Source organism: Doryrhamphus excisus, linkage group LG21, assembly GCF_037039965.1.
Source record: "Doryrhamphus excisus strain RoL-2023G ecotype Guam linkage group LG21, RoL_Dexc_Guam_v1.1, whole genome shotgun sequence".
Lineage (NCBI taxonomy): Eukaryota > Metazoa > Chordata > Actinopteri > Syngnathiformes > Syngnathidae > Doryrhamphus > Doryrhamphus excisus.
In genome coordinates this window covers 7720508-7743678 of record NC_136377.1, presented here as the reverse complement: position 1 = coordinate 7743678, position 23171 = coordinate 7720508, and the positions used below count along the sequence as shown (strand labels likewise).

Here is a 23171-nt window from a genome sequence, read left to right as displayed (position 1 = left end):
AGGGTCGCGGGGGTGCTGGAGCCTATCCCAGCTGTCTTCGGGCGAGAGGCGGGGTACACCCTGGACTGGTCGCCAGCCAATCACAGGGCACATATAGACAAACAACCATTCACACTCACATTCATTCAGACAATTAACCTAGCATGTTTTTGGAATGTGGGAGGAAACCGGAGTACCCGGAGAAAACCCACGCATGCAGAACATGCAAACTCCACACAGAGATGGCTGAGGGTGGGAATTGAACCTGTGAGCTGTGAGGTCTGCGCGCTAACCACTAGACCGCCGTGCTGCCCGTGCCGCCCGGATTGATATTACTTCATCATAATTGAGCCTCTCTCCATTATACTTGTCATTCTTCCGTCAACTCACCTGTCGGGCTTTTTATGAAGTCGATTATTTTAATCAGGACAATTCACTGCAGGAGCACAGAGTATCTTTTGGTGGAGCTCATTAGAGAGTTTATCTTTTGAGCATCAACGTACGGGTACCTTTGGGTGTACAACGGATTGTCATTGGGGGTCTACTCAGATTGGGAACATACCTGCACCTATTTTGGGCTTGGAAATGGTATAGATGTATACAGTCAGTAATCTCTGTGTATAACTTGACTTCAAATAAACATTCATAGACGTATAATGACAGTATTGACACAATGCTGTGCATCAGGACCATCCTTTCTGTCATTGTGCCCTTTAATAGCAGTTAAAAAAAATACAATACAGAATAAACTAAGATGCATGCACATGCGTGAGGGTGAAAGCCCCCCCCCCCCCCCCCATTCCCCCTTTTCATGCAGTGCCACTCACAGGCTGCGTGTAATATGTGAATATTCCAAAAACTGCATTGCCGAGCTCCCCGCAGAGGACAACCATTGTGATGATTATGGTGGTGATGATGATGAAGGGTGAAGCAGACACAGAATAGAAAGTCGTCCCCCCTCGTACCCCCCTCCCAGTGCGGGTGCACGCGATGGGACAAGTGTGACCACGTACCTTTCTCCGTGCACATGGAGCTTATAGGAGCATCTCCGGCTCGGCTTGCAAGGAGAGCAACAGTGCGGCTCTTAAAACCTTACTTGTCCACCGCCACCCCCCCTCAACCATCCAAAAATGGAGACGTGCAATGAAAAAAAGAGGACCGTGTCTGCTGTCGCCGTATTAAAAAAAAAACTGACCTCCACATCGTTCCCCGTGTGTGGTGTGTGCAGCGTGGGGCGCGCACACACGCACGCATGCTCATCTTGGAGCTGTGAGCTGGCTGCTAAATGCATTGTAGTGGTCAACTGGAGCTTATGGAAGGGAGAATAGTCTGTTGTTGTTGTACCACTCAAATGTAATGCTCTTTAACACCAACACTTGACTTTTATAGCTTGGGGACATATCCAAGCCCGTTTTAACCCTGTAAAGGTACATTTGACTCTAAAAATGACCCCAATTAATCTATCCTGGAGCACAGAAATGGACTTATTTGGTGTATAATATTTATGATAGTGTAAGGTTAGTAAGCTACTTTATACTGCCTTTGTTTCATTTGAGTTCTTGATTCTTGCTTACGTTTTGGACCACATTTCCCAAAACGGGTGATCATTTTAGCCTTACAGTGGTTGTATTACAAGGGAATTGTGTCTTTTTTGGACATTTTAGAACCATGTTTGCAATATTACAGAAATAACAACTAATATCTATGTATCTATACTGTTGGTTTTTGTTATTATGTGTTCAAAAAGTTTGGACGAAAACCAAAATGAACAAAAACAAGACCATTTTTTTCCCGTAGGAAATAATGTAAATCTAATCCGTTCCAGATGAGCAAATATACTAACAAAAACTACAATTTATAGAGAGTAATTACAGTTTTAATTTTAATCATTCATTCATTCATTTTCTACCGCTTTTTCCTCACGAGGGTCGCAGGGGGTGCTGGAGCCTATCCCAGCTGTCTTCGGGCGAGAGGCGGGGTACACCCTGGACTGATCGCCAGCCAATCACAGGGCAGATATAGACAAACAACCATTCACACTCACATTCATACCTATGGACAATTTGGAGTCGTCAATTAACCTAGCATGTTTTTGGAATGTGGGAGGAAACCGGAGTACCCGGAGAAAACCCACGCATGCACGGGGAGAACAGGCAAATTCCACACAGAGATGGCCGAGGGTGGAATTGAACCCTGGTCTCCTAGCCGTGAGGTCTGCGCGCGAACCACTTGATCCCCGTGCAGCCCTAATTTTAATCAGTTTTAATTTTTAGGATAATGTCAGCCAAGAGGGCATTCACATGATAATTATACATGACGGATGAATGGAAATTATTGTTGCTGCAAGCTTTTCGTACATTCTATCGAATCGCTGGTATTCTTCGGTCTCATGACAGGATGTTGAGTCATGAATCAATCATGTCACTAATGTGAATGACAGGAGGGAAAATTCAAAATTTGTTTGATTCCAACTGATGGTTTCCAGGCCCTCATACCGAATAAAAGACGATGTGTCTTTTCACAATTGGTGCCAGGAAAATTGACAAAAAAATTGTTTTTTTTAGCTGCTCCCTAATCTAATGAGCACCTTACCTCTAATAACTGCCAGCTTTTTTTGTTGCTTGTGTAATAGTCGGCACTCATCCGCCTGAGACTTTCATACAGAACACAGCAAAGTGAGATATTGTGTGCACTTTTACCGCTAACCTTTTTTAAAATTTAAAAAGCTCATCTGTGTCGGTACTATTTTTTTTAAAAAGAGAACAGCCACAAGCAAAAGCTGGCTTTTTATAGCATGTACTTTTTTGGTTTGTTTTTCGGATGACATCCTAACTTGACAAGGTTAAACATCAGCCATTAGTTAGAAGCAAGCACACCGTTTGTTCTAAAATTAGGTCCATTACCGCTGTGTTGACATTTGCTGCCTACTTAGCAGATTTCTTGACTCCAGTATTTCATTATACATGTGATTTGTGTGGCGTATTAACCACTGTTTATATTATAAATAGTGTCATGCGTGTCTGTTGTCCAAGGTCGACAACACTCCCGACTGTGGGGTGATAAATATGCTTACTGTGCACACTTGTTCCTCTGAGTCCTTCCAAGGACATTCACTGAGAAACGTCCATCTTCATGTGGACTGTCCTCCCTCGTACACACAGCCAGTGAGGTGAAAACCGTCACAAAATAAAACAAAACAAGTCAGCCTCACTGCGGCCATTTAGCTGCACCACTTAAGCATGTAGAGTATCTCACCTGGACAGGCAATTCAGCAATTTACTCCTGAGTCGTCTCCTTGTAAGTCAACAAAAGGGGAAATTCGGTCGTAGTTCAGTTCCTGATTGGATGGGGAGAGTGTTGTGCAAACATTAGCCAGCATGATGGTGTCCAACGTCGTACTCAGACTGTTTGAAAATAGCTCCCTCTAGTGATATAAAGGGGACACAACACAAATTGGTCTTGGATTATCTTACGATTTCCTGTAAATTTTACTTCAGTAATCCATATTCTATTAAGCATATTAACAGTTAAACACAGATCATGTTGACAGAGAAACCCCCAAGCTACCATTGATCCTGCACACTATTAAATATAATGTGTGTATATATATATAATGAATGGAGAATAGTGAAGTATATTCAAGGGTGAAATTGCACAGTACAACAAATTCATACATGTTGGCAGGTCTGTACTAATATTGAAAGTCCTCATTGCCCCTCAGGCCCCCCTGACAGTTCACTGCGTTGCCCCAGGGGGGGCCCGCCCCACTATTTGAGAAGCACTGAGTGTCCAAAGTCCAGCTCACATGCAACTTGAGGCCCATAGTTTGTTTTTCTTTAGCCCACAGCATGTTATAGATTTTTGTATAGGACTAGGATTTTCAGAGCATATTTTCCGCTTCTACTTTCTGCATGTGTAATAGCCAGGTGTCTCAATACTTTTGATCATATTCAGTAATGACTGATTCATTGTACCTCTCAGTTGACTTAGTGAACGAGGTGCCAACACGAGCTGAGAGCAAGACACCTTCCCTAAATATACAACAAGAAACTCTCAAAAGAGTAGCTACTGTTTTTAAACTCATTAAACAGGGTTGCCGATGTAAATTTCAACATGTTTTCACGGCTGTGTGGACATTTGAAGCTCCTTACCTGATGCTGGTGGATTTCCTCAAAAGTGACTTGCATGACCTGTCTGGCCGGACTAGTCTGTGCTGCCTGAGCGCAAGTTTAAAGAGCTCCAAGAACACAATAGTCACATTGTAACTTTTGGGAGAGCATTCTGATCAGGGACGTCACTAGGTTCTGAGGACAGGAGGGGGGGGCTTAGCCCCCTGGAGATGCACAGGATATGAATGAATGTAGTAGACATTAGGAAATCCAAAAAACAAATAATGAACAAAAACCGAGATATAACTTTCCCACTTTTGGCCAGATTTAGTAAAGATACTCAATTGTTTTAATCATGAATTAATAAATTAATCATAGTAGAATCAGCTCAACTCAGTAACCCGCAGTGTGCATCCATAATGTGAGAGAAACACAACTGATGCTGTGCCCCCAAAGGCTGAAAAGAGCTGGCTAGCTAATTAGCATATGCGGTGTTCCTTTATGGCTGGAATCTACCTCTTGGCTGCAAAACAACAGAGGTAAAAGACATGAGCCGAGATCGCCTATACGTCTTTTTTCATTCATTTTCTACCGCTTATCCTCAGAGGGTTGCAGGGGGTGCTGGAGCCTATCCCAGCTGTCTTTGGGCGAGAGGCGGGGTACACCCTGGACTGGTCGCCAGCCAAACACAGGGCACATATAGACAAACAACCATTCACACTCATCTATACGTCTTTTTTTCATTTAATTTATTTATATTTTTTCTTTTTTGTAAAATGGGAAATGCTTGGTTCATGGTTCAATCTGCTGTTAACTGTGGGCTGGAGCTAACTAATTGCTACCAGCAGTGATGAATACTTACTTTTTTGAAAAACTTTTGTATATCCATTCTTTTCCTGCTGCTGCTCTCGTCAATAGTTGACTCTGTTTGCTGCAAAGGCAGGTAAAACATGGACTGGATTCTCAGTGATGTGGGTGTACTCTACATAGCCAAGCGGAATAGACTGGAAAAGGAAATGGACAGATTTATGATTATAAATTAATGACAGGTAATGTGAATATTTATTTTAACTCCTATTCTTGCCCTATTATATAACATTTGTCAGAGATTCATTCATTCATTCATATTCTACCGCTTTTCCTCACGAGGGTCGCGGGGGGGGGGGGTGCTGGAGCCTATCCCAGCTGTCTTTGGGCGAGAGGCGGGGTACACCCTGGACTGGTCGCCAGCCAATCACAGGGCACATATAAACAAACAACCATTCACACTCATTTGTCAGAGATTGTTTTGTAAAAAAAAATCAATAAAAAATATCAAATTATTTAGGGGGTCTTAAGAACATTTAAGCTGAAGCCCTCCTCCCTAAAATAGGCCTATGACGCCACTGATCCTGATGATCTGTTTTGGTTAAACTGACTGGTTTTGTTTGCAGACAAAACCACAATTGTTCTTTCTATACTCTATTTCTGTATTTGTTTATATCGGGAGTGTTTATTTACTCGGCTGCACGGCGGTCTAGTGGTTAGCGCGCAGACCTCACAGCAAGGAGACCCTCCACCCTCGGCCATCTCTGTGTGGAGTTTGCATGTTTTCTGTGTGGGTTTTCTTTGGGTACTCCGATTTCCTCCCACATTCCAAAAACATGCTAGGTTAATTGGCGACTCCAAATTGTCCATAGGTATGAATGTGAGTGTGTAGGTATGAATGCCTCTCGCCCAAAGATAGCTGGGATAGGCTCCAGCACCCCTCGCGAGAATAAGCGGTAGAAAATGAATGAATGTTTATTTACTCAACCACATAGGGTAACAGGCTTTTATGACAGGTGTCAGGGCCGCTGTGACAAGTGCATTTTTGGAATGCTCCAATTAACACCTCTTATTCAGTGTCTGCAGATAACCATCAGGGTCTCTGGTTAGCGTCAGGTTAAAAAAACATTGGCTATTGGATATTGGAAACCTCCTGATGGAGATTTATCAACTTCACAGGATGGCAGTAGCGGCATTTGAAATATGACGAGTGGACGGCGGGTTTATTTTACTTTTGCATGCGCTTTAAAATTGTGTTGCACTACTCAACTGCTGATGTGAAACTTGTGTGTTCCACTTACCGTAATGTTGTTTACCATGAACACATTGATGTCCTGACTGACCAGTTTGCGCCGCATGGGTATTAGAACATTGGTTAATAAGTAAATCTCGACTTGATGCTTTCAACCAGTCTTTTAAAAAATGTATTGGTGTCGGTTGAAAAGCACCTTAATGACTATTCATTCATTCCTTCAGTATTTAAAACACAAAAGGCCTCTCAAGCAGGTTTAATGAATCCAGTCTGGCACTAGGGGTCATCAGAGCACTACCTCGACAGCAAATTATCTTTAAGCTAGCTGTGGCAACTTAGTTTGCATTTACGTAGTCTTAGGCTCTGCTTTTAAATAATATTTACCAACTTTACTAATATTGTTAGTAGATACCGACTGCTTGGGTCATGTTGGGTTTAATAAAGAAAACAAGGGAAACAAAGATATTCCCCTTTGAATGCGGCTGTTCTAAATATGACGCTCTCCGAACCAAACCCGGAAGTAAAGTCCTTTGTAACAAGCCAACACGTTCACGGCAACGAGTTGCCGAAATACAAAGAAACTACATTTCCATGACATCACTGGGCGGCCTCTTTGACACGCAGGAGATGAGGCGGGGCTCCCGCGGAGGCTTGGCTTGGTCTGAGGCAACAAGTTGTCAGTTCATCGACTACTCCTCCACGCTGCAGGTGACAGATGGATGAATGGAAATGCGTGGGGTTTTATTAACCTCGGTGCCTCCAAGAGCTCTTTGTCGACATGGACGGAGTGGAATAGCAAGCTTTTGAAAACGTGCATTGGTGACAAGTGTTGTTAATGAACCGCGCAGAGCAGGGACAGCTTTCAATTTCATCCTTGTTAGTGATATTTTTTGGAGGTATTTACTGAAGAATGGCGCTGGCTAGATTCAGTAAGATTCTTCGTTTGCCCGCCCTTGATATTAAAAAGAAAACCAAACAGTACGATCATGTCCACCGGGATATCAATCCAAACGACCAGTGGGACGTTATTGGTGAGCTGGGCGATGGCGCCTTTGGAAAAGTATACAAGGTAAGTTTGGACTCCCAACTAGTGTGGTAACAAACTTTTTTAAATGTACAATTTTATGATTAGTAACATAAATGACATTGTTGTGGTCAAAATGGAATACATGTAATGCAGATATCATCAAAGATTTGAATTCATTAGGCAAATGCTCATTGACATAAGTGCAATCAGTTGCAATTAGTCAAGCCTGTGCCTGTGAAAGAAGATTTTACTGCTTTGATGGCGGCCATGTTTTTCCCCAAATGGTGAACCAACTATCATAGCCATTCGGATGAACAATGTTGAGTGCATAGAGCTGTGTGACAAATTTCAAGGCAGTAAAACTTAAGAGACTTAATAACAGCATGGCCTTCTGATATATTGGTCAGGAAAATGATAACAGGCAACAAAGTAGGGATGCATGTTCGGACAATGTTGACATGTTCATCCATTTTCTATGCTGCTTATCCTCACTAGGTTCGCGGGGGTATGCTGGAGCCTATCCCAGCTAATGTTGGGCGAGAAGTGGGATACACCCTGAACTGGTTGCAAACCAATCACAGGGCACATATAGACATTCACACTCACATTCTTACCAATGGACAATTTGGGAGTCACCAATTAATCTAGCATGTTTTTGGAATGTCGGAGGAAACCGGAGTAGCTGGAGAAAACCCACGCATGCACGGGGAGAACATGCAAACTCCACACAGAGATGCCCAAGCAGAGAATCAAATGGGTATAAAATATTCTCCCAAAAAATAAAAAAATTGGGAGTAGGGAAGCCTTCAACTACATTATATTCTAAACTGCTATAATTAAATTAATCTAACTGGATGAGTAGTCAATTATACAATTAATCAACCACTATTTTGATATTCAATTCGTTTTTCAGTTGAAAAATGGAAATATCCTCTGATTTCATACTAAAGAATAAATTTTGGAAAAGCCGTGATAGAACGAGGGAGTGATGTACGAACCGCGATGTAGCAAGGGACAACTGTAGTTTTAGTCCAAACAACTTGATTAATCTCATATTCGTTATGTAATTTTCTCCTTTCAAGCTTCCTTCCTTCATCTTGCACATTTCCGTTGACGTTTCCAAAACAAACGAGACCAACGAGTTTGGCTGACGTTTCTAGAAACAACAAGTCTCACATGCATGGGAGGTTTTTCGCACATTCTTTGAATCAACCACCCATTCAGTCACACGCCCACCATTGCCTCTGCTAGGGAATCCAGAATAAATCCAGCTGCATGCAGGGACAGTGAAAGCAGTCTTGTATCTGATCATATACCAGCGGCATAAACATATGGCTCTGGTTTAATCTGGATCTGTTTGACCTACCAATGTGGCCTAGCATAAGCACTCAGTGTCCAACAGAGCACAGTAGACATCTTTGACTGGTCTCGGTGAGGAAACGCTGCCTTACTGGAAGTCTGTATTGAATATGAAATCCTGTCCGATGTAGGATGGCTTCTTAGGGCATTCCTTCAAGGTTACTGATTGTTTTAATAGTTTGTGGACAGACTTGAAGATTCTGCCAATGTTCCTTAGACTGAGCTGCAGTAGTATAGATTCTACCTGGATAGACAGAATTCAACCGCTATTGTGCCCCTTTTTGTTACTTGTTGGGTTCTGTGAATTGGAATAGGAATCCGCATCTCTGCTGCAATACCCAAGTATGTCCATGTTTGTCCTTCGTCACACGTACAAGCTTCAATTGTTTGTTTTGCTTGAGTGGACCGAAGGAGGACACACCTGCAGTTGTTAGATGAGCAATGGGAACAGACGATAGCCAAGATAGAAAGTACTAGGAAATAGTGGGTGTTTGTAAAAGTACTAAGTTCAGTTGTTCTCTGTATGTTTACATCTAGGCTAGGAAAAGGTGGACCCTTGTAATGATGGCGTTATCGTCGTGTGACGCACACAAAATGTATGGTCACTTTTGTGAAATGTATCTTGTTTTGTTTGAGGTAATGTCACAAAATTGTTTAGGACATTGTGCTTATCAACATTTCACTGAAACAACTGTTTTGCCAAATACACTATAATTAATGAATATTCATAGTTTCGCCGCTAGGGGCGGTGCAGCGATTCTACCTCAGTAAGTACCGACTTCCTCATTCCGTTGAGGAAGGCATGATGGAGAAGACATTGCTTGCACGTCTCATTTATTAATTCCTTTTTTAACAGTCGAGTACCCATTTAAAGTGTTATAAAATACATGAAAGAAGTATTAATATGCTTAGAAATAACTGTCATGTTTGGTGAATATACAAGTGGTTTTGTGGGTACATTGGAACAGTCCGATATTCTCGCTTGTTGGTGCTTTTGTGTCTTTGATGAATAGAGATTGTCGTTTTGGCTCCAGACTTTGATGCAATATTGATGATTATGTTTGTGACTTTAATATATTAAGGTAATGTTTGCACTTAAGGGAAAAACTAATTTTTTTTGTCTAAGCCTGCCATTTCATACTTGTATTCACTCAGTGCCATTAACAGTCATATGCTTGTCTGTTTGATAGTTGAACATGTTGAAAAAATATTTTATTAATGCAAAATTGTTTCATTTTAGTAAGAAAAGTGTGAGCTTATGTTTGAATTTAACGTGATACATAATAAGAACAACTTGTATGTCCGTGTTTATTGATACAATGTAAATAAATTCCGCAGAGGAAGGCTTGATGGAGAAGACATTGCTTGCACGTCTCATTTATTGATTCCTGTTTTAACAGGCCATTACGCCATTCACAAACAGCAGAACTATAATCCGTTCACGGGATCGCATACTGAGACCTGTAACAACCGCCAAGAGAGATGAGACTGCAGCTAGTTTGAGCTTCAGTCAAGCTCAAACTAGAAAGGTTAATGACACCATAGGGAAAATAACAGCTTCAGCTCAGGGGAATGTTGTGGGTAAATCACACTGCATACGGGTATGTATTAGAGGAAAACTATGAGAAAGTCCTCGTATCATGCATCAAGTGTCCTTGATCATCAAATATATACAGGGGTTAGATTAAACGCAGAAATGATGTAAATAATTGAAGACATCGACTGACTGTGCTCCTTCTCAGTTCACGTTCACCATGCAAGGTAATTTTCCTCTCCATTCATATACAGGTATAATGTAAACATCACTGTCAATTCACATAATGGCAACAAATGTGCCACAATTACATCCACACGCTATCAGTGTTTCCCACAGGGCTGTATTGAACCTGGTGGGGCCGGAAGGGCTGAGATGATGTCACCTTCTACTTTGCATAATTGGCAATACCGCATGTGCATTTACTGTAATTTCATGTCTTAATGGTGTGTTTATGAGGAGGTCTAACAGGTAGTATTTAGCAAAAGTGATACTTTCAAAGTCAAAAGTGTCAAAATAACTATCTCTGCACGAACGTGCATCCATATAGATAATTCTTAACAGGTAGTGCAAAATTGATCTGTGGCGGGTAAAATTAATCAGTGGTGGTCCAACATCTGTCAGGCTACTGTATACACAAAAAATCTAAATATCTTCACATGGACACAAAATAGAAACATCTGCCTATGCATTCACGCATTCATCTGTAAGTCCATTCACATACTTGCATAATGTAAACATGTCTTTTCTTCACACACGAAATGTAAACACCTGTCAGTTCATTAACAGTCAGACATAAGTTAAATATGTAAGCCTGATCAATAAACATACAGCGTTTTATACCCTGTATTTGTATATACTGTATGTCCATTCACATACACACATCTGTAAACACGTGTCAGCTTGTAACATCTTTCTGTTCATCCATACACACAATGTAAAAAATAAATGCACCGACCAGGATCTTGGGACCCTATAGCCTGTACATTGAGATTTCCGTCACCTGCGTTTGTTTTTGCATACTTGTATTCATAAAGCAGGACAGGAACGGGGTGTGGAGTGGAGTTGCAATGTTTCCCCTCACTTATTAATGGGCCACATGCCGCTGAGCCCATTGGCCTTCTGCTACTGCTGTTGAAGTGTTTCCATAGACACGTGCAGCCTGTGTAAGGTTACGCTCCATCAGACTCCCGTTGTGATGATGTTGCCCCCAGAGGGTCTTTCTTTCATATAAACCTGCACTACACCTCAAACTTGAACCATTATGGATGCACCTAATGCATAGCAAACATGCACTGATTAAGTGAAAGAGAAACAAACTTCACTGCAAGTATAAGGGGGCGGGGTACTTCCTCCAGCAGGTTTATATGAGCTGCTTATGCTTAATTTAGCGTTGTGTAAACATGTCAATAGACCTCCAGTGAGGTCATCACCAGTGCCATGTTTAATCTCAGGAGCCAGCTGGGTCCATGGCGACTGATAAGGAACGCTGCTTGCTGGGTGTGGACGCATCATGAGGGAGTCGGCTTATTTTTTTTAAACTGTTACTACCAGTTTTTGTCATAATTGTTGCAGTCACAGGTTCATGTTCATCATCGTCATCATCATAATAGTCAGGCTTGTGGTCAACCACATCATGATTCCCCAACTAATGCGTTTTCATTTAAGATTTAGATTTTATTGTTCAGTGTTGCCTGTCTTTAGGGTGTGCACCTATAGCCCCACAGTTTTTAACGTGCTTCACACCCAGTTCCCTTCCATAAAAGCTTTAATTCATGCTTTGAGTCAGTCGGCAGGTTACGCAAGAGAGGAAGTGTCGAGCTGCAGTGTTAAACAAGTACAGTCCTTGCAGTGACTCTCTCCCTCTATTGCGTTCTGAGCTGCTGACTTTATACAGGCATTTGCTGTTTTCTTTGGAGGTTTAGTGTAGCTGAGAACCAGGTCGCCATTCACAGATAAGCGAGGACCTTGCACAGGGTGGCTGAAAGGGATGTCACATGTTTACTACAGGGCGAAGGTCTGACATGTATGATACTATGCATGTGGGAAGTTTGAAGTTTCCTCAACAGAATTTAGTCGGAATTCTTATGAGGGGTTAAGCACTCTATAGAGATTTGTAACTGATTTATTTTCTTGCAACAAGCCTGAGATCCACCAGTGATGCAAAGTGGACGGGAAGCATTTCACCACAAAGGCCATAATTTAGATATTTATGGTTATAAACAACATTCACTGATTACTGACTAGAGTGCTTTACTTTTTATATAAAATCCCTCAAAATTGTCCTGCGAAAAGGCTGCAACGTGGTATGGCTTCTCAAGCAGTGGACGCTATAGTGTCCTCTGGGTTTACATACTTTGGGAATAAGGGTATCATTTTGACGGACGAACGAATGAGTGAAGTATAGCCTCTCACCAGTTTTATAGGATAATGATCACTTTATAAAATATTTTGTCAGGACTTCAAAATGATTATGAATGTGGTATCATCTACGGCTCTGCTAGTGTAAAGTTATGACTCTTAACTCGCACAAACCACCACCATCATAAGAATGTTAAAATGTTACTTTAACAATATTTGTGCAGTTAATGAAGGTTTTACAGTGGTGACATTATTATTTATGCTTCCATTATTTCCTATGAGAACAAATGAGGTCCACTCGCATCCCAGAATAGTATTGTATCATATCACATTAATCTTTCTATTTTGGTTTTGTTAGTTATTTCCAGTGTGTTTAACGGTACATAATACCTACAGTATAATATTTGCCTAGAAATGTGAAACGCCAACATCTGCTTTTCTAGCTCTGCTCTGGCTTTTGTTGGCCGACAGTGCATGTGTTTACAATGATGGACGGTGGCCTTCAGCAAGACACTCACTGCAGACTGATGACTAAACAGATGTGGCATGCAGGCAGAGGTGATGAAGACAGACGGACAAAAGATGTACAGTGTAGCAGACAATGAATGAATGAGGTCATACAGGCCGAGAGGTATCGCTATGCATTTTTCGGAGGGTTTCAAACCGGAAAGACAAGTAGTTAGAAGTCTTCATAAGCCCTCGGATTGTTTTCCTGCTCAGCATTGTTGCTAGAACTTAGGTCGTAGGCATGCGTTCGTTGAACAAGCTTGTTGTTTACCAAGAGAACTATTTAAAGGACCATGGAGAAGCACAGATGAGGGTAAAATTTACATGGCAGGGGTCACTAAACGGTCGATTGCGATTGACCAGTGGATCTTTTGGACTTATCTCCCAAATTTGTATAATTTTTTACTTATACAACCATATGCAGTCAGCCAGTTGGATGAAACACGTCAGTGCCCTCCCATCCTGGAGAGTGACCTACAGAGTTTAAATTCCATCCATCTATTCTCTATGCCGCTTATTCATACTAGGATTGCGGGTATGCTGGAGCCTATCCCAGCTGTCTTTGGGCGAGAGGCGTGGTACACCCTGGATTGGTCGCCAGTCAATCACAGGGCACATATATATATTTACAAACAACCATTCACACTCACATTCATATCTATGGACAATTTGGAGTCGCCAATTAACCTAACATGTTTTTGGAATGTGGGAGGAGTACCCGGACAAAACCCACGCATGCACAGGGAGAACATGCAAACACCACATAGAGATGCCCAAGCGGAGAATCGAACCCAGGACTTCCTGACTATGTGGCTTACATGCTAACCACATTTTAACATCTTAAAATGAACATCTTTAAAAATGTCTCACCTTTCACCAAAACGATCATGCACACATCCACATACAGGGTATTTATGGGGGTTTCAATCTCCACGGAAACCAGACCTCAACAAAGAGCAAAGCTTGATACATGGAGTGAAACTTTTTAGGGTTTTGTCTCAAAAGGAGCTCTTGACGTAGATACCCGGACATTGCAGGATCATTTTTGTCATGAGTTCAAAAGTGTAGGCACGCCTTTTGCTGTGTAATAGGTATGGCATTCACTCTCCTCAGGCAGGTTTTGTTATTTTTAGCAATAATAGAATGTTAATTGTGCTTGAAAAAACAGTCACCACTAATAAACATCCACCCACTCTTGTAGAAAACCTGTTTGTGTCACATGAGAGATCTGTCCACGGGATGCTGACGTTTTCCAAAAATCAGGTTTTGGTTGCTTGTCTCTGCTTTGTATATAGTCAAACATTCAGTTGTGTACTGATGCCATGCTAACTTTACTGCAACATTTCTGAGGCATTTTCATGTGTACAGTTTATAAAATACCATGTGCATGTAAACAAGGCACTTAGGTCCTCCCTTTGCACTTCCTGAGTCAGAAACATTAGGCCTGCAGACAAAGAAGGCACCCATCCATTTTCTATGCCGCTTATCTGTAGGGCCTAGTCCCGCTGTTCCTGGGGCGTGAGGTGGGGTGCACCCTGGATTGTTCGGATTGAAGACTCTCTTCATTTACTATTTAAAAGTGTCAAATGGGTAGCAAAATGACTATATGTCGTATTGATCAATTATGTCAAATATGTGTTGTTTTGACAGGGAGCAGCAGGAATTTATTATTGGGGTGTTGTTGCAAACCAAGCTACAGTCTTTTGTTGGGTTCTGTTGATTTGGTTTTACTGAGGTGGAACCAACTTCAGGCCCATTTTGGGTTGAAGCACTGAAATCCCAGTCAAACACAAACAGTTCTTCATATCTTTAAATGGCTTTTATTACACATCATAATACCTATATGATGTGGTTTAAAGTGTATGGTGTATGGTAAAAGTCATTTTCCTTTGTGATCACACTATTGGAAATGTCATCACTAATTGAAGCCTGTTGAACACAGTGGTGGTGTGATAAAATACTACTACAATACTGCTTTTTCTCTCTTTATGTCACAACACATATTCCGGGAAAGGCAAAGCACCATCAGTTCTCTTTCAGTAGTCGTGTAGAGAGTAATTGACTCATTTGCAGAAGAATGGTGACAAGATGGGCTGTTCACTTGGCTGTCTTTTGGTCATGAAAGTTAGAAAAGCCAAATGGCTATGCTGTGGAACCTCTAGAGTTAACGTAACAGTTATGCATCATCCATTGTGGCCTTAAAGATCATTGAGTTGAGAAATCTGTTACTTGATCAGCGTCACTACATCATGGGTGTGTATGGTAAAAGGTTGAGGTGTTCACGGAGGAGTTGGAAGTATCTGGTGTCTTCAGTGTTTACTCTTTCAAGCCTTGTTAACCGAGCGGCCGACTGTCAGACAGTTTGATGGCCTGGAGGGGAGATGTCCTGTTGACTCGCATTGTGGGCTGCCTCGGTGGGGGCGGCTTGCGCACACACACAAACATGCAGTGTGCTGAGAAGGGTAAAGTGTGTAGCTGCGACCTTGTGTTGATTCAGATGTTTTCCCACAACCCCTGTAGGACGACAGGCAGACATTAGAAGCCAATAGGTTGTTTCTGCTGCCAGCTTCCTAAAGGTCACAGTAGGGGCACATGCACACTTGCATGCGTAAAGAAATACATAACCTGCATTTTTACACTTGTCACTTCCTTACTCAAGTTATTGAAAGGACTTGCGGTCGTTGATGTGCACCATCTAATGATAAATCACTGTTATCCTTTCCAGGCCTGCAACAAGGAGACGGGTGTTCTGGCTGCAGCTAAAGTGATTCCAACCAAATGTGAGGAGGAGCTGGAGGATTACATGGTCGAGATCGAAATCCTGGCCAAATGCGATCACCGCTATATTGTCAAGCTGCTGGATGCCTATTACTTCAACAACCATCTTTGGGTAGGTGGGACCAACACCATGAATGATGCAGACTAATGCATTATGTATGTATTTGTGTAAGCCAGTGGTTAATTATTTTCTGTCGGAAAATGTGTTTACGACCCGCTGATTGACATACTGGGTAGGCCGAAAAAGCCTCCTCTGGGCTCCCCAGCATGCCTTGCGGGCACTTTGTAATTACCAAGCTTCAAGTTTGTTTATTGTTAGCACTTACTGTTGTTTAAATTATATATGACATATATATATATATGCAGATTTTTGCTTTAAAACGCCCATCCCCTTTGTCGATAAGCTCCACCCCCACCCCGCTGCAGTATTAAGAAAAAGCATGTGTGTGGTCTCTGTGCGACTTCGTCTTTGTGAGACTGCAAAACGTGCCTCAAAAAAGTCTCACTATGGTGGCGCTTTGAAAAACTGAAACTGGTGCACCATTGGGGGCAAGCACTTGGAAGGACGTGGTGAGTTTGAGTCCCGCAATGTGATCATCTGTCAGGCAGCGGATATGAAATCCCGGTCCGCTCTTGAAACGGGCATTACGCACACTAATATCCCACGATCTCCTCTCCGGGCACAGAAGAGTGAGTCGGCTGCATCTGCACTTCAAAAGGCAGCAGATCTAGCGAGAGGGACCCAGCAGAGGTGGATAAACCTGCTTTTCATTCAGGTTTTCAGTTAATAATGTAAGACGACTAGAAATAAATGCATTGTGAAAAAAAAAAGGTGGGTTTAGGATACCAGCATTTTGTTCATGTTCTGATAAAACAAACATATTGGCTTTCTTGAAATAAGCTATGAAAATGTTACAAAGATTTTGTAAAAGTAGCTCAAGGGCTTAGAATAGTTCATTGCAAGCATCAACAAATATATTACCACAGAAAGTCCCACTGCCTTTCGTAGGCCCACGTTTTTACCATCTTTTGCGGTCAATACAGCACAAGTACCAAAAAAATGAACACATGCTAACAGGATGTTAGCTAGTTTAGTGAAACATGTCGTCAAAGCCATATTTCTCCCACATATGAATGCTCTGGTGAAAGTGAACTGTAATAGGTGAAAACCAAATCTCATGGGTGACATAATGCATCAGGAGTGACCTGGTCTCTCCTCCCAGATGTTACAATAGGAATGTGCTGTGGTTCCCCCTGTTTTCTGCTCTTGAGTTATATATTCCTCACGTATATGTTTTTCAACCTCCAGCTTCTTCTAGCCAAGGAAAATGGTGACCTTGTGCTGTGCCATGACCTTGAACATTCTGGGGATTTACAAGCCAGAAGGCTAAAGATAGTTGTTTTAGTGATGCTGAACCCTCTCAACTAGTTGTAGTAGTAGTAATTTTATTTATAAATAGAAATATATGTGCACTGAGACCGCGCTAGTAGCATTTGTCAATTCCTATGCAAAAGTGCATTAAAAAAAGAACATATTTTTAAAAGCACTAATACAAAGTAAACACGTTAAACACATCTGTGTCACAGCCTTCCAGAATTGTCGTGTAGTCATGGTTTTTGTTGGTCATAGTTGGAATTCCTTAGCCACCCCTATTGCCCCCAAACAGTCAGATCTGGATTCAGTGTGGTGGTTAGTTTGTGCAACAAACATCCTTGCCTGCCCTCTATTCAAGCCACATGCTTCCCCTCAGTTCATCTTCTTCCAGATGCTGCTTAACACTTTCTATAGAAATTCATTCAACTTTTTTCCACTAAGTGCAGTGCGTAGTGCAGTCTAGGAACCTCAAATTTGCATTTTGAAACTTATTTCCCTTACTAATTAATGGGAGTAGAAATAATCAATTAGTAGGTTTTAGCTTTAAATGAGGGCATGCTTACTTCTAAAGAGTAAGGAATGTCGAGTTCTCTCATTATGTCATACATGACTGTGCATGCTATGAAGTTTTGTACAAATTCCGAGGCCTATTTGTCCAGAAAATCTTGGTTGTAAACAGAATACAAAAACATACCAAGTTCTGCCATCTAATAGGTGAATTGAGCAAGCATGAAATGCGGCGTTCCAGGTCTGACCAGTCCTGTAAGACAGACATACGGGATGCAAGAAAGAGGTTAAGTGAGAAGGTCCCCCCCCCCCCCCCCCCCTTTTCAGGAACAGTCCGCAGCGTGAGAAAAAGTTGGCCTTTAGCACAGTGACGGTACTGCAGACATCAGCACACTTGGAGGAACACGCATGCACTTAGAAGATTCTTGAAAACAATACAAAGTCAACTTCTAACCACAAATGTATCACAATAACTAATACAGTAGATAATAGTGATAGTATGTTTTCAAATGATCCCTACTGACCTAACAAGTATGTCAAGTTTTATACATTCTTTGGCCTCTGATACGCGTTTTTTTTAGTCGTGCTGATCCAATTCCGTACTAATCCTCATTTTTGCGTTTGTACATGCATATCGCAGTTCCTCAGTAGTACACATCATGTTTTGACTTTGTTGGCCCGTCTTGGAGAAACCACGGATGACTGAACCATTCGTCAGAAACTTGAGTGTATGCTGCACACCATTAATTTGGTGGTATTTCAATTTCAGGGTACTGTAGGTTTTGTTGAAAGTTGTACATTCTTTACAGCTCTCGGCAGGATAAGATCAGCACTGTGACAAAGATGGGGACACTGCCATGTCAGCTCAAAGTACCGGGACACCTTTTCACATTTTGTAGTAACTTCACTTATTTAAAATAAACCTTAGCTTCTCAGAATAACACCACTCACATTTTATATTGAAACGTAAATGACTTTAATTAAAAGGGTAGTGGTCGTGCTGTAAAAGATGACTGGACCAGCCCAGAGTGAAAATGTTGTGCGTGTAGTTTGGCCGGTCGGGATGCATTCTTCATTGCCGCACAACAACTTAGCCAGAAGTCAGTGCTCAGGTTAAAGGTTGTCTTTATAAGCAACCACAATTTCATTTTTCCATACAAGTTTTGTAACTATCGTAATCCACTTTAAAAAATACAATATTGATTGTCATCAGAGAATATTTATTCAACAATAAGATTGTTATAGTTGTCTGCAATGATGTGAGGCTAATTATACTGGTACCTGTTTCTAATATTCTGGTGGCCTTACTTAGCCACATGCTTTACCTTACCTACTAAAATGAAATTGAATTTAAATGAAAATTAATTGAATTGAAATATTAACCCCGGTAAACTTTTTGTAGTAATATTTTGTATAAGTGATGTAATATTTATAATATATGTACTCTATATACTTTGATTTCCTGATGTTTACTTATTCAATTATGTGCAGTGTATATATTTTATAAAGAAAATGTGTTGACTGTTTAAAATAAAAAGCTTATATATAGCTATAATAAATTACATTTTTTTTTCTTTAAGGGGGTTCTATTATGCTTTTGCCACTTTTTTTGACCTATTAAGTGTAGTTAGAATGTTAGTTTCTTGTTTAATGAAGATTCAGATAATGAGGTTTGTGGATTTGGATGACCTTGGGATGACTCGGTTTTAGAAGGTGTTCTAACACTGCCGTTTTGTGATGTCACAGATTGCTATTCTGCCTTATATGGGCGTGTGCTGGAGGCCAGATATACTCTTTGTCCTCCCCAAGCTCTGCGCCTGTTTACGGTGGTAGCCATGCCTCCCAGGAAGTGTTTCTTCGGGTGTAAAGGAAAGCTACATTTGCTTACAATTCCTAACGGGGCAAACATCAGGCACAAGGGGTTGGAGTTCCTGATTCCCTATCAGCAAAAGAAAAATATTCTGTCAACAGTATTTCACACTGTACTGTTTTGTGAACATGGCCCAGTATGCAGCTGGACTAGCTAATGCTAAAGCTACTTACCATTGGGAGACGTCTTGAAAGTAACCTCTTTTATTGAGAAACTTCGGACTGTATTCAGAATCAAACTCATATGGCTGTATATTAAAAGCAGACATTTTAAAAAGATAATTCTCAGTTTCTTATCAACTCCTATAAAGTTGAGTTCGACAGCTAGCGGCACAACACCAGAAGTCTCCCTGAACACTTTGACTGTATACAGAAACAGCCAATGCAGTCTGGAAAGCAAACAATGTTTGACTTGCACTTTGCATTTTAAGTAGGTTGTCTATGCTCCTATGGCTATGAATGCATCCCTTCATTGCATCAACCTCTTTGATGTGCATACCTTTTGGCAGTACTGAAAGTTTTGACAGTGTTGTCGTAGCCAGTTTAGCATACAATGAGCTCATGCTGCAAATATGTGACAACATTGGTTAATTTGTATGTCTAGCATTGTAGTGAGAACATGATTGAACTGAATAAAACACTTAATTAATACATAATCAATAAAATTTTTTCAGTCGATTATTTAAATTACTGATTTTCACTGTCCACTTTTCTTTTAGCAGCAAACTATTTTCAGCAACAAACTATTTTCATACGATCAAGGCTCCAACAGCCAGCAAAGTGTTGATATGTTTAAAAAAAAAAATGCACACAGCAGTGAACTGTTTTGACGCAGTAACAAGCTGGCTGTGCATTGTTGTCATGGAGACAAGTCACCGGGATACGTATACTGACCCAAACAAAACGTATAGGGATACGTTTGCGGGCCATCTATTGTGTTTTAAGTGTTTTATGGGATTGAGGTCAGGACATTTAAATTCTTTCACATTATGCTGTCATTCTGAACTGTACCTACCCAATTGGTATAGTCCAAAATGTCTCATTATGATACATTTTTAAGACTCAAATGAACTAGATTCATGCGATAAATGTCTATTTTGTATGCAGTATGTACAATCAGTGTGTGTTAGAGACTTTCGGGGGAAGACAGGAAATGAAAGATGCTTGTTAGAGGTTACAGTTGGCCAACAAGACATCATTTTAGGGAGTGTCCTCTGTTTTCTTTTTTCCTGACTTCTCAGTTGAACTGCTGTTATATATATATATTTGGACAGTGAACTTCAGAGTACACGTTTGCCTCATGCTTCACACTCTGAATCTATGCCTGACTATGATGTAGAAGTCACACTAGTATACTTGGACATCCACTGGTGCTGACATGTGGCAGTAGTAAAAGTGCTGCTGTAATTTAATGCACAAATAAGTTGTTTACACTTGCACAAGTCAACATGTCTGAAAAGGAGAAGGAAAAAGCTGCAACATTTGTTCTTTCTTTCTCTAGATCATGATTGAGTTCTGCCCAGGAGGAGCTGTGGATGCCACAATGCTAGGTAAGTCCCTCTGCTTTGTTAACAGCACTGTGACCTGGAGTTTTTAACACGATTCAAGTACGCTTCAAATTTGAAACAATACTTCTGCACCAAATTGGCCTTGAAGGCTGCAGAGATCAGACATGGTGGAGTCCTCTGCTGTGGGAAAGCCCCTCGTCTGTTTTCACAGCATAATCCCCATCCTCATAACAGTTTGTACCCCAAACTGCAAGCTAACTAAACACACCTCCTCTTATCTGGGGATTACCGCATCAACACAACCTGTGAGGCTTTCTAGTCACAGCATGACCTTGTTTAATCTTCACTCCAGTCACTAGATCAGCACCCCTACCCTTAGATCAGAATTTGCAATGTTGACATTTTTGAACGCTTCATTCCACCTCCTCCTGACTGAGCGTCCACATCTTAGAGTTGGATCGAGGACTGACGGAGCCACAGATAAAGGTGGTCTGCCGGCAGATGCTGGAGGCTCTGACCTACCTCCACAGCATGAAGATCATCCACAGAGACCTGAAGGCTGGCAACATTCTCCTCATGTTGGAAGGGGACATCAAACTTGGTGAGAGTTGTTTTAAAAATATCTGGGTTTATTGTGATTATTTTCCAGAATGGAGATTCGTCAGACAAAATTTGTCCAACATGAGACCCCCTTTCCAGTGTATGGTTCTAACTGGTCCTTGCCCCATGGTTTGTTGACCATGGGTACCGTTTGTACTTAGCTGTGGTTTTGGACCTAAACCAAAAAACATGCTAACCGGGGCGTACACTAACCAAGGTTCCAACCTTAAGTTTCCTGCTGTGCTTCAGCTCTGGGGGGTGATTAATTAATTACATTTAATTACATTGGAGCAAATCAATGTGAACCAAACACAGTTGTGATTTGGTCTACAACACAACATATAAAAAAATGAGGCAAATATTTGAATCACTGTTTCCCAAAGTCAAAGCGGTTTTGTAAAAGGGCTGCTTTCATGAAAGAATCCATATTTGAGAGGCTGAAATTAAAATCTGTAAGGCAGTCCATTAATTTTCTATGCTGTTTGTCCTCATTAGGGTCATGGCCGTATGCTGGAGCTTATCCCAGCTGACTTTGTGCAAGAGGTGGGGTATTAGACCTGGACATATAGGCAAACAACCATTCCCACGCACATTCATACCTAATATAGAGTAATGTAATCAAATATGCATATATTTGGAATATAACAACTAGGTTTGTTTGATAAAAATCATATATTTTACCAAAAGCCTGCATCACACTGTTGCATTACAGTGCAAATTTTCACATATGTTGTTTTTTCGGGTTCACTGCACGCCAACGCCCCTGAGTGGAACATCATAATGTGTGGGAAAGTTTGACATGCTTTCATTTTTTATGGGCCCCTTTTTGAAGAATGTGCTACATACTTCACATTGCACTGTCGAAGATGTGGACCAGCGGCGAGTGAGTTTCATATTTAAAGCATATAATGCTCTCCAAAAAAGTAGTGGAAAGTGGTTTCTTAACTGTGTCATTAAGGCAGTGCTGACATGAAAACATCAGGCATGAAATGTTATATTTAAATATTTAACTTTTTAACCCCATGTCGAGAGGAAAAGCTGAACAATTTCACATAAAGAGATGTAGTGGGTTTTAGAAATGTTGGCAGGTGCTATTTTTGTACCGTCCTTCAACTGGTTTTACCTGTGTGTGTGACTTATATTCTTCTTATATTCTTGTTTCAACATTCTTGCATTGTGAACTATATTTAGATACAAGCATTGGGTGTTGTCTCTTTAAAGTCATTGAGTCATCGTAGTCTCTGAAGTTATGGTGCTGTTAAACCAGCCGTGAATTTGTTGACTAAAATGGTGAAAATGTTTGTTTTGGACACGATGATGGAGGATATCTAGGATAAGTATCTCAGGCCAGTCATAGGAAGGAAGATCACTAATTAAAATAAACACAATGGAACCTCTTGAGTCAAAACCACAACTTATAAAGACAAAAACATTTCTAAAATCTCCCAAAACATCTCCAGAATCATCTAATTTTAGACAGCAGATGCTATGCTTTTGAATTTTGTCTTTTTATGTCGTTTTGTTGACAACAAACGCTTTTGCGACTTAACTTTGACATTAGCCAATGAAGTTAACACTGTTTTTATTTCAACATTTTAC

General features: G+C 41.0%; 2 protein-coding genes across 5 annotated transcripts in view; one reads left to right on the top strand and one right to left on the bottom strand.

Moving 5' to 3' along the window:
• stk32a (serine/threonine kinase 32A) overlaps positions 1-4242 on the bottom strand; it is a 45270-nt gene extending 41028 nt beyond the window's left edge. Inside the window, exons 1-3 of one of the 4 annotated variants that reach the window (XM_058088240.2) lie at positions 4131-4242; positions 3235-3403; positions 3053-3127 (exon numbers count right to left, since the gene is read on the bottom strand). The gene's annotated coding sequence lies outside the window, so the exon portion shown is untranslated. Of the gene's footprint in view, positions 1-806; positions 877-992; positions 1201-3052; positions 3404-4130 lie in introns of those variants that run through there. The other 3 variants (XM_058088238.2, XM_058088241.2, XM_058088242.2) reach the window with 3 other exon arrangements.
• A 2558-nt stretch (positions 4243-6800) lies between these two features.
• The window catches only part of stk10 (serine/threonine kinase 10), a 33632-nt gene continuing 17261 nt past the window's right edge, over positions 6801-23171 (top strand). Inside the window, exons 1-4 of the mRNA XM_058088234.2 lie at positions 6801-7216; positions 15661-15825; positions 20966-21014; positions 21424-21573. Of these exons, the coding sequence (XP_057944217.2) occupies positions 7058-7216; positions 15661-15825; positions 20966-21014; positions 21424-21573 (523 nt within the window). The 5' untranslated portion in view covers positions 6801-7057. The remainder of the gene's footprint in view (positions 7217-15660; positions 15826-20965; positions 21015-21423; positions 21574-23171) is intronic.